The following is a 12,742-nucleotide window of genomic DNA, read 5'->3' as shown; positions in this document are numbered from 1 at the left end:
GTTATTTTCACTTATTATTCCAAGCTTGAATATTGTCCAGGTAGTGTTGAATATGAAAAACTACTGCTTCAGTAGGTAAGGAATCACAAACGGTACTGAACATTGCAATCACTACGAGCATCGTTACTCTGATCTTATATCGGAGGAAAGCCTTTAATGAAACAACTGAAGGTCCCTGGGCCAAGGACATTACTCTGAAGAAATCTGGTGATGTCCCTGACTAAGATGCTTTGCCTCCAAAAACCACAACTATTTTACTTTTGCTAGAAAGGACTCTAGACAGTGCAAAATTTCCCCCCAATTCCCATTAACTTCAGTTTTATCAGGGCTGCTTGATGCCACAGTAAGTCAAATGTTGCTTTGATGTCAAGGGCAATCACTGTCATCTCAGCTCTAGCATCTATTGGCCATTTGCAGAAGAGAGTTTTTGTGTCTTGAAGTTTTTCCAAATTTACTCCTGAAACATCTGGTTCTAAATTTATACTCTGCCCCCAGTCATAAATGCAATGAGCTGATGCTCGCCAACTTAAAAATGGGGTGCATGCCTCCATGTGATCAGGAACCTTCCAAATTAACAGCAATGCAACCATTAATTGGCTCTGAGTGAGACTGAAGTCATCATCTGGAAGGATGCCCACCTCCAAGATCTGCCAACTGATCAAATGGCAAGTAGTATCTTTATCAGTTGCCAGGAAATCACATCTCCAGCAAGACAGATTCTAACCATCACTCCATGACATTCAATGACATTAGTTTGAAGCTCACTGTCAATATCCTGGGGGATTACCAGAAACTGAACTGGACCAGTCAAATTAATACTGTGGTTACAAGAGCAGGTCAGTGGTTGGGAACTCTTGTGAGCAAGTCACCTCCTGATAACATCAGACAGGATTATGACACAAGGCAAAAATAAGGTGTATATGCAATATTCTTGCTTTACTTGGATGACCTTGGTTGAAATAAAACTCAAGAAGTTCTACACCTACCATAACAAAGTAAACTCTTAATAGGCACCCATCCACCACCATAACATTCATTCTGTCTATCACTGATGCACAGCGGTAGCAGTGTGCAACATCTGCAGGATGCACTGCAGCAACTCATGAAAGCTCCTGCAACAGCGTCTTCGCTAATCAATCTCCTGTAATTAGTTTACACCAGACACAGGTATGAGGTGTGGAAAGCCTCATAGGTGGAGAGCTTTGGGAACCATAGATCCAAACTCAGCTGTTCTTCTAAGCATGCAACACTTGCCTCGTACAGGTAGAACAGCACTGTGCTGTGGCAGTTCGTGAGTTTGAGCTAATTTAGTTAAATAATTTTGGATTGTCATCACTTACAAGGATCAGGGCAGCAGGTGCATAGGAATATCACCAGCTGGAATTGTCCCTCCAAGTTGCACACCATCCTGACTTAGAACTACTGTTACTTCACTGTGCCAAAGTCATGAAACCATTTCCAGCAGTACTCTGGGTTTACCTGTACCAGGTAGCCTGAAGCAATTGGAGAAGGTGATTCACCACTAGCTTATTGATGGCAATTACAGGCAAGTAACAAATGCTGTCTTTGGCACACACCATAAAGATATTTTAAATGTATTTTAAATCTGAAATTGATGGCCTCTTGTGAGCCATGATATTAAGGGATTTGGGGAAAAGGTGGGTATGTAGATTTATTTCACAAATCTATGATGCTGTCGCTGAGTTTTCAGAACTTGTTAATGTGGTTCGCAGGAGGTTTCTGTCGTATCTTGTAAGAACATGTAAAATGTGAATAGAAATTTGATAGTTTTGATTTTTTTTAACCATTTTTATTCACAGGTCCAAACTCTACACTCACTGAATTCTTGACAAAGTGTGATGATTATCAGCTCTTCCAGTTGACAAAATTCTACTGGAGCCGACTAGAACAGGCGATTGAAGAAGGGGTGGATGGAGTCAGCTTGTTGTTAACATATGAGAGGATTTTCAGTGGCCAGGAACATCGGGTAAGTGGGAGGATTACGATGAGTTTGGATTATCTAAACGTTACAGAATTTGTGCAGGACATTCACAAAGGATGATAAAAGACCCAAGTTCTATCTGGCTCGTCTTCTAACATATGGGCATTCACATGCAGGACTGACAATGGAGTTGACAATGCTGGCATCTCCACATTATGGCGATGTTGACTAATTCATTTCCCATAATTAGACTACCGCAGACCCCATTGTGAGGTGAAGAAGGCCTCAGAGGTGGAGAGCTTTGGAAACCTTGGTAGAGCAGCACAATAGTTATGTAACTGGGTTAGCAAGCTTGGAATGTGGACATACAATCCGAAGACCTGAGCTTCGGTCTCACGGTGGCAGTATGTGATTTTGAACAAAGTTAATTAAGTAACTAATATGAAACAGCTCCTGACTGTAGGACCATCAAACAACTTCCCAGACTCCTTGGTTACTATTCCTACCTTCCCACAAGATGGATTCTCAGATATCAGCCCCGTGGTATACAGTAAACAGGGAGAGTCCTCAACATTGACTCTGGGCCCTATCAAATCTCATGGAATGAGGTCAAACATAGAAAAGAAAATTTTGTGCTGATTATTGCCATCTTGCAGTTGATGAATCTCTTCCAATTTACTAGGACGCTTTAGTGGGGACTTAATATCTCCCATCAAAAATGGCTCAGTAGCACAACTATGGACTGATGCTTTTCAGCCTTGGAAGACAGATCAGCCAGACTGAGTTCATGACATTTGGCGAGTGAACTAACACAAAACAAAACACTCTTTCACCTCATTCATCTACCTGTCACAGATTTATCTGCCTATGACTGCAATTAATAAGAGTGCTCACCCCACAGTCCTTATTGGAGATAAAGCATCATCTTTGAACTGATGATGCTGTGCACGACTGTTCTAAATGTGTTAGATACAGAATGGATCTACTGTCTCTAAGCTGGCTGTCCATGAAGTGCTTTGGATCATCAGCCGCAGAATTGTATTACATCACAAGCGATTATCTTTATTCCAAGGTATGTCCGTCACAATCAACCCTGGTTAAATAAGTTGTGTAGGAGAATATTGAAGGAGCAGGACCAATGATGTGTAAAAATGAAGTGCGAACCTGGTGAAGCCACAGAATATCACTAAAGAATATATATTCCAAAACCAGAGCAAAAAGCTTTGTAGTGCTGCCATACCAGTCATCATATGGTGGTTAATAATTAAACAACTGACGTGAGGAGGAGCGGGGACAAACGTCCACTCATCCATGAAAAAGGAGTACAGCTTGTGATTGCAAAAGGTTGAAGCATTTGCATCCATATTCAGCCAAAAATATTAAGTGGCTGATTCATCTTTTTGATTTAATATTGCCACAAGTATTTAACATACAGTGAAAAGTATCATTTCTTGCATGCTATACAGACAAAAGCATACCATTCATAAGGAAGGAAATGAGTGTAGAATATGGTATTACAGTCATAGCTAAGGTGTAGAGAAAGATCAACTTAGCATGAGGTAGATCATTCAAAAGTCTGATAGCAGCAGAGAAGAAGCTGTTCTTGTGTCAGTTGATATGTGACCCCAGACTTTTGTATCTTTTTCCTGACGGAAGAAGGTGGAAGAGAGGATGTCTGGGTACATGGGGTCCTTAATTATGCTGGCTGCTTTGCCGCAGCAGCAGGAAATGTAGACAGAGTCAGTGGATGGGAGGGTGCTTTGCATGATAGATTGGGCTACATTCATGACCTTTTTGTAGTTTCTTGCAGTCTTGGGCAGAGCAGAACGGAGCTATGCCAAGCTGTGATACAACCAGAAAGAAAATCTATCTTCCTCCTCAGCTTCCAGTATCCAAAAGGAAGTCTTCAGAAAGTTTAATTCCTTCCACGTGATTTAAAAGAATGACTGAACTCACTGGATGCATTGATCTCAACAACTTCTGAAGATTAGTGCCCCAGAACTGGCGCCGTTTATGAATCAAATGGTTTCATTACAGCTACAGCACTGGCATCTATCTGACAAGTCAGAAAGTTGCCCAGGAATATCTATAATAAACAAAGGACAAATCAAACCCAGCTTTACTAATCAATCGATCTACTCTCAACAATCAGTAACATATTGGAAGACATCATTGACACATGTCCTTACTCAGCAATAAACAATAGTCAGTGTGGGTTCCACCAGAATCACTCTGTTCTAGACTTGGTTCAAACATGGTCAGAATTCCAGAGGAGAGATGATAGTGCGTGCCCTTCGCATCAGGACACCTGAACTAATATGCAACAAGGAGCCCCAGCAAGACTGAAATTGATGAGAAACCACAGTTGTATCATTTCTTAATCTCTTTTTTCAGTGAGGTAATACACCATTTACATAATAGCTCCAAATGCAACCCCTCCATCCTCTCAGTTTTTCTAGTTCCTCTCTTCAGAAGCTTCAATAATCTTGTTATAATGAGGAAAGCAGAACTGTAGACAGTAATGGTAAAGTCGCCATTGTCCCAAATGACCATATGCTGTTCTCCCACTCAGAGGAGAGCTGACTGGTGAAGATTTAATCTGCCCACACCTTGGGTAAACAGCAAGGTTGAGAAGGCAGGCCTTGATGAATAACCTCTCATGGTACAGGAATTCAACCTGCGCTGTTGACCCTGCATTGCAAACCAACTATCCAGCTAACTGAACAAAATCAACCCCCATTTAGAATAGAGTGTGGGCAGAATTCTCACAAAAAATTGTTGAATTCATAGGGAAACGCTGCTTTTTCTCAGTGGGAGTTCGCACTGGAATCTCCCACACTCTATGCAATATAGATGCCACGAGGAGGCAAGGCCTATTCCCACCCAGGAGGCTGAAACCAGCAGGCCCCTGCACATGCGCACTGGCCCTGAACTGTCAGCCTCCTATTTACTGGCCCCACTCGTCTGGGCTGACCCAATCTCCGGCAGTCCCCCGTTCCTCCAGTTCACACCGATCACTGGCCTCCCTCCTTCTCCAACTGATCCCTATGCAGAGTGGCAGCAGGACCCAGCCCCCCACCCTCCATCTCCACCGATCACCCCATCAGGCCCTGCCACATAGGTCCCATACACCAACAAGGTACCCCCCGCCCCTCTTTTGAGAGAGCACAATGCCTGATGTGCAGTGCAAAGGTGCCCCCTGGTGTTGAAATCTTGACTTCCAAGTTTGACTTTAACACAAGACAAATGTACATTCACACAAGATGCTTAACTGACAGATTGTCTTTATTTTACTTGCTAACAAGGGGGGGGAGGGTAGTCTGTTGACATAATGGATCAGAAATACCACTCCCACGGACAGAGAAAATCATCCTGGTTTATACAATTCTGCAGCTCACAGTCAGTTGGGCGCAATCCAATCAAAAGTGTTACAAATGACATACTTTACATATTGATCCAATAGACAAAGTACTGAACCACCCTGATCTATGAGATCATGATACCTCGTGGGTACCTCAATATATCATCCCTAAGCTTGTCCTCTAATCTCTTAGTCAAACATCATGTCTCTATTTTTGATTGCAGCCTCACCAGACATCTTCACTAAAATGATCTCAAATGGAATTCTTCAATTGATCCTTTAATTTAATTTATGCTGCAACTGTATTGGACGTTGGTGAGACCACATTTGGAATATTGTGTTCAGTTCTAGTCATCTCACTATAAGAAGGATGTGGAAGCATTGGAGAGAGTGCAGAGGAGATTTACCAGGATGCTGCCTGGTTTGGAGGGTAGGCCTTATGAGGAAAGGTTGAGGGAGCTGGGGCTTTTCTCTTTAGAGCGGAGGAGGACGAGAGGCAACTTAATAGAGGTTTTTAAGATGATGAGAGGAATTGATAGAGTGGATGTGCAGAGACTATTTCCTCAAGTGGATGTAGCTGTTACTCGGGGGCATAACTATAAGATTCATGGTGGGAGATATAGGAGGGATGACCAAGGTTGATTCTTTACTCAGAGAATGGTTGGGGTGTGGAATAGACTGCCCACTGTGATAGTGGAGTCGGACACTTTAGGAACTTTCAAGCGGTCATTGGATAGGCCAGCACACCAGAATGATGGGGAGGGGATATTTTGATCTTGGGATTGGACAGCGCTCGGCATAACATTAAGGGCCGAGGGCCTGTACTATGCTGTTATGTTCGATGATAAAGAGGGGGGCCTACTAAAGCTATTAGTATTTTATGGCCTTGTCAGTGAAGGTAACTGAATCTTTAAGGGGTATGGTCAATTCATCTTGCCTTCAGAATATTCCCCAATTATAGCCCTGATAAGTTTTGTTTATTGCCAACATAATGAAACATGTGTCTGTATTGCTTATCAATCCAATGACTGAGCTTTTCATCACAACCTACAGTTTCCACTGGTATCGTTATGTTACCATTAATTCTTATCAGTTCCTTCTAAGTTCCCTACCATAATTTTTTCGTTAGCTAAGTTATTATTTTCTTTCTGACCCCGTTTTGATTAGAAACTGTGAAAGCAGCTTCATTAAAGCTTACTCTGGTATCAGTTGTTTCTGATTAGGTGTTTAGTGGGGCCATTAAGCCTCCTTTTAGGCCTTGTGATTCCAACAGTTGGGTATTTTGAAGGAATGTATCTAATGTGTTTGATATCAAAGGGACACTCTGTAACTGTGCATCTAAGTTTCTTTGTTTAATTTCAAAAATGTATAGAAGATATATTTATGTGTATGGACTAATTAAAGGTATTACATGTACCTTTAAAACTACAAAGTACTTAAAACACCTCATTACAATTACTAGCAAACTTGCTGCCCATTGAGAAAGTGAATTCTGCATCTAAACTTATTAATCAAAAATCCTAGCAGAGTCTGCCAATCTTACAGTAGCCCTTTTCTTTTCTATCTATGCTGGGCATAAGCATTTTGCCCATTGGGCAGTGCCAGGGGCAGAGGCTAGCTCTGCCAAGGTGCCCGTGCCCAGGGGGCACCACTGTCGCTCAAAGTCCTGGGGGGCCCCAATTGCCCCCTTTCACTCCAGTGGGGTCAGACTGCTAGCTCCCCAAAAGTGGGGAGCCACTCAAACCCTGCTGGAGTGAAACATGTTGGCAGGGTGGAAGAGGCTAGTTGGCTCGGAGAATTCAGTCCTGGGTCAGATAATAGCATTTAAATGATATTTAAAATATTACTTAAATGCTTCTCTGGCTTGGAGCAGACTGCATTGGAAACCTGGCACTGGGAGATACTAGCAGGGCATGAACGCTTGCGGGAAGCCCGTGAATCGTCACCCGCATGAATCTCCCAGCCCATTGCACCAGAAAATTAGTGTAACAGGATGGGAGAACCCTCCCCAGTATTGTAAATGCAATCACACCAATGTTTTTTGAATTGGCAGGATTAGCTCACTGTTTTGGTTTGGTATTGCCCTCTTCATGTACCCCAACATCTAATTTCCTTCCCGCTTTGATGAGAACTGTTTCTATATTAGATCACAGAATTGTGGAAAGATAGAAATTGGAAAATAGGAAAACAAGTGGAGCAAATAGCATATATTGTGAAGCTGAAACAATGATCTGAAGATACGCAGTGGATATGTCAGTATCTATACAAATCTTGGATGGATTGGCAATAAAAGGAAAAGCGTTTTGAGTTGGAATGTCGAAAGGAGACCAAGGAAAGCAAGCAAATGTAGGGGGAAAAAGAATCAACCATCCTGGAAACTGATTAAACATTTCCTGATTTGATTAATTAATGACAAAAATAAAGTGGATTGTGTGTTTAAGCAGATATCATTCAAAAATAGGGGAGCTGAAGTATTGAAAATCTGTGAAACCCAAACAGAAAAAAAAACTGGGTTCGAAAAATCCAAACACTCTACCATCCACTGAGATTTCTTCGCACGCTTTCAGAATCTTGAAAAATTCCAGAAACTTGTTCCTAGATCTGCTCATCTTGGAGAATATGCTGAAATTTCAAATTGCCATATTAACAATAATTTGTTATCCCTGATAATAATCCCTTAAATCTGCAGGGCAGTTCCTCAAGTGTTCTTACCTCATTTAAAAGTACCATCTTCACATTGAGGATATGCACCACTGTGTTGTGTGGTGCTACCACTGTGCCAATTTCAAACAGATCTAGCAATTCAGGAAAGTGCAGCCATGAAGTAGTATGGGTAATCACCAGCAGAATTGAGCTCAATCGTAATCTGTAACTTCATGGACTGATATATCCCCCACTCTACCATTTCCACCAAGCTAGGAGGTAAGGAAGGAAATCAGATGTTGGGTTGCATGAAGAGGACAATATTGACTCAAAGTGAGCTAATCCTACCACTTCTAAAAGCATTAGTGTCAGTGCATTTACAATATTGTCTATTCTAAATGCAGTCAGTTTAGTTAAGTTGGTTTGCAATGCAGAACGATGCCAACAATGTGGGTTGAATTCCTGTACCAGCTGAGGTTATTCATGAAGGCTCACTTTCTCCACCTTGCCCTTTGCCAAAGGTGTTGTGATCCTCATCACCAATCAGCTCTTCCTTTTGAGTGGGAGAACAGCCGATGGTCATTTGATTCATTGAAAAGAGCAGGACGACATGACAGCAGCAATAGTCATATCTAAACCTGTGTCAATCTGATGAAGTTACAGCACAAGACTACTTGCATGCCAAGCAGCAAGTGATAGAATGAAGCACTCTTTCACCAACGGATCTGATCTAAGCCCCGCAGTCCTGCCACATCCAGTTGAGTGGTGGTGGGCAATTAACTCACTGGAGGGGGAGACTTTAAAACTTTACAATTTGTGGAACAAAACTCCCCACTTAAAGTTTATTATTTGTCGCAAGTAATGCTTCCAGTAAAAATGCAATGAAGTTACTGTGAAATTCCTCTGGAGAAGGAGGAGACTTTCCTGCTGTTAAGTATTGGAAGGATGACTCCATTGTCTGCTATCCCCATCATGAACACTATCATTTTACCATTTGATTGTATTCCTTTCCCACACTGCTGACTATAGCTAAACAGACTATCTGTGATTTTGATGTCCAGGTTGAAACGGAGTTCCATTTCCCACTTACTTCCCATTCCAAAAATACCCTACTTCTATGGGATAATACAAATTTCTATCCATACCTCAGCAACCCTCCTGCTTAACTTTAATTTGCATCTTTATTACTGTGAGACTCTACTATTCCAATGTTCTCCTGTTGGGACACGCTTTTCAAATTCTGTTGCCGTTATCCTGTTTCCCAGCCAGTTCCTGGATATCACCATTGTGCTCACATACCCATTCTGGCTCCCAGTCCTTGGATGCCTTGAATGGAAAATTCCCATTTTTCTACTTAAATATCCTGATAAATATTTCCATCCTTGCAAATTGTACAATTCGCAAACCATCATGCCACTGAACTTCTGCATTACTCTGGCTTCTTGTGCTCCCTTCCTGAGATCTATTCACTTTCCCACTGCTTACCAAGTTTTCTGCTCATAGCAAATTTGGAAATAAAATTGAGTTTCTGCCATTTCAATTACTAGCAGGGAAGGATTACTGAAGTGATTGGATTTTTCACCATTATTATGACTGATTCTCCTGACAATTTTTTTTTGGATTGGATGGTGGTAAATTCCTAGGCAGTTCTCAGTGTACAACTCCCATTCTTCTGTTTAAATGACTTCACGACCTGAGTTGCTCTTCCTAACATCTGAGTTCTGATTCACCACTGTTTATTTGTTGGTAAATAACAAAAGTATGCCAGCAGAAAGTAAATGTGTGAATTAAGTGGATTATATTGTCAACCCATAATCTGACATCATGTTGGACACTGACGGACAGAAAATCTAATCGTATTAAAATGACTGGAGATACTCAGTGATTTCTTACTCTTCTCAAAATGTATTTTAGATTTCTAGTTTAGTTTATTCACATTTGTTCACAGTTAATAACTGAAACAGGAGATGTGCAGAGAATTTTCAGTTCATTTTCATTATGGATCAGGACTCAGCTAGGTGACTGTTGTGCACAGAACAAGTGGGAAATCCCCTCACTGAGTAGATACTTCTCATTCTCAGTGTTTATTTTTCAACCGGCTCCTCAGTATATTCATCTTTCTTCTTTACAGAAAATCACTGAACTCGTGGAGAAGGAAAACCGGAAGGACAGTTCCAAACTTCTCCTAAAGCTGGTTATGGAGAAGGGATCACGGGCCCGAAGAGTGATGTGGGAATCCTTTGCGAAAATGCACTATGGGGTGCCAAAGTTGGACAAAATACTGAAAGAAGTACAGAAATTTGGTACAGTAAAATCACACACTGTATTCAATTTCAGATTCTTTCACTGCAGATTTTACTACAATGTTGCACACATCTGATTTCATAAGAGTCAATTGTTTTAAACAGGTTCTGAACCATTTGGTTTTAAAAACTTCACACAAGCTTTATCTGAAGTACCCAGTCACCTGAAAGGTAAGATAATGAAAATTTCAAACAGTTTAACTTCTGAGAATCTGAATGATTGGAATCTTTTTTCAGAGGTTATCAATTTTTGTGAATCAGAAAATCAAATGATGGGAATCAGGGTTGAATGTAGTTACAATGTGTCATTGATTCTCAACTATGTGTGTATTCAAATTTTAACTCGTATGATATGATTTTTGTTATATTTTGTAAATATGTAGACATATTAGTTTTAACTTAATCCAGTTGTTGATCACTATTACTTCTGATGCTTTAGTCTGTGCTGTGAATCTTATTAGAAACCTTCCATGTGGCACATAGGCACTGTGGCTCAGAGTAAACAACAGGACCTTGAGCCAGTCTTAATTGTTCCCTGCACCCTGAGATATTATACATACCATAACAAATCAAAATGCTGAACAGGAAGATCACAGAAGAAGCTAGTCACTCAATGCAAAGGCTGAACCATTATGGCTAAGCATTTGTTCCCAAATCTGCCTCCTACTCCCCCATCTTGCCACCCTCAAGAACCATACAATATTCTATTTAAGGCACAAATGAAAAAGTCCAGAGCTAATATGGAAAATTGTTCTCTAATTTATTCTTCTCTGATTCCCTCAGTAAGTTATCATTTATAACCCATTTATGTTCTACATGTGTGACACCTGTTGCAGTGAAGGGCTGATCCAGCTCCCCTTTCAGAATGAGCAACTACTGCAGCAACTGAAAACACACTCCAAATACTGAACATTCAGTGTGTTCCAAAGTTTAGACAGGTCCTCCCAAAGTAATAAACCAGAATAATCAATCAATAGAGACTGTGTATCCATTCAGTTACATATTTAATAGACCTCTGTAAATCTGTGCTGTTTCAAAATACAGGGACAGGGAAGTTTGCAATGGAGATCAAAGTACAGTCAGAAACAAAGGAATTTATAATGGCCAACAAAGGAATAGCTGACCATCTAAATACATATTTTGGTTCTGTCTTCACATAGGAGAGCCCAAGTAATGTACCAGAAATGTGAGGGAACACAGGGTTTAGTGAGAAGTTAGAACTGATGGAAATCAGAATTAGTAGGGAAATGGTGTTGCAGAAATTGATGGGATTGAAGGCCAGTAAATCTTCAGGATCTGATGATCAACATCCCGGTATACTTAAGGAAGTGGTGTGTTGGTGGTCGTCTTCTAGAATCATAGAGTCCGTATAGAAGGAGGCCGTTCGGCCCATTGAGTCTGGATTGACAACAATCCCACCCAGGCCTATCCCAGTAACCCCGCATATTTACCCCGCTAATCCCTCTAACACGTGCATTTTGGATTCTGTAGACGCTGGAATAGTTGTTACAGATTAGAACATGGCTAATGTAACCCCACTATTTAAAAAGGATGGTTGAGAAAAAAACAGGGAATTATAAACCTGACATCGATCATGGGGAAAATGATAGAGGCCATTTTAAAAGATTTAATAGCAGAGCACTTGGAAAACAGTGGCAGGATTGGACAGAGTCAGCATGGATTTATGAGGGGACAAATGTGCTTGAAAAACCTGCTGAATTCTTTGAGGATAAATTGAGTAGATTTGATGAAGGGTAATACTGTTCCTGTACTCAATATATCCTCTGAAACACCTTCAGTTGTCTTTAGACCTTACTTATGTTGTCCCTTCAGTGTCTTTCCCTGGTAAATGGATCCCTGTTTTATTTTTCTGAAGTGTGAAGAAATTACCCTAATTTCCCTTATTTCTAAAGATAATGTTCTTGTGTTATTCGTCATTTTGGGAATCATCAGTTAATGTTGTGAATTCCATTAAAATAATTTGGTGCCAAAGCTGCTTCCCAATCAAAATACCCCAAGCGCTCTCAAATTACATTCAAACTACATTCTGAGTGGACTGTTAACTTTGCACTACTCTGGTCCTTTCGTCAACCACTTTCAACATCTCCTTCCCTTCCCTTCCCTTCCCCTGGCACTAATCCATTCAAGCTCAAGAAATACAACATCTGTCTTTTACCAACTCCTTTCTCCCATCCAGCATTCAAAGATCTTCTTCCAGCTGAAATAATGATTTATGTATACTTCCAAATTGGTAACTAAATGCTCACAGTGCCCCCTCTGATTTGGGCAGAACAAACACCATTTGGGTGACTGAATTTTGGGGCACCACCTTTTAGTGCCCAAGCATGATCCTGCACTCCCAATCATCTGTTATTTTAATTCTCCAATTCACTCTCACTCTGATCTTTCTGTCCTCACCTTTCTACATTTTCTGAGGAGACCCAGTTTAAGTGAAGTGCACACCTCAGTTTGATGAAAAGCCATATTAATTCT

At 40.9% G+C, this 12,742-nt stretch overlaps 1 protein-coding gene across 1 annotated transcript in view; it reads left to right on the top strand.

Moving 5' to 3' along the window:
* LOC145351985 (NACHT, LRR and PYD domains-containing protein 3-like) overlaps positions 1 to 12,742 on the top strand; it is a 57,059-nt gene that overhangs the window by 20,677 nt on the left and 23,640 nt on the right. The window contains exons 3-5 of the mRNA XM_080201834.1: positions 1,821 to 1,987; positions 10,078 to 10,249; positions 10,355 to 10,420. Of these exons, the coding sequence (XP_080057960.1) occupies positions 1,821 to 1,987; positions 10,078 to 10,249; positions 10,355 to 10,420 (405 nt within the window). The remainder of the gene's footprint in view (positions 1 to 1,820; positions 1,988 to 10,077; positions 10,250 to 10,354; positions 10,421 to 12,742) is intronic.

The sequence above is a fragment of the Carcharhinus amblyrhynchos genome, chromosome 13 (genome assembly GCF_965287045.1).
Source record: "Carcharhinus amblyrhynchos chromosome 13, sCarAmb.v2.hapA, whole genome shotgun sequence".
Taxonomy (NCBI): domain Eukaryota; kingdom Metazoa; phylum Chordata; class Chondrichthyes; order Carcharhiniformes; family Carcharhinidae; genus Carcharhinus; species Carcharhinus amblyrhynchos.
Note: the sequence above shows the minus strand (reverse complement) of the source record. Positions and strands in the feature narration are given on the sequence as shown.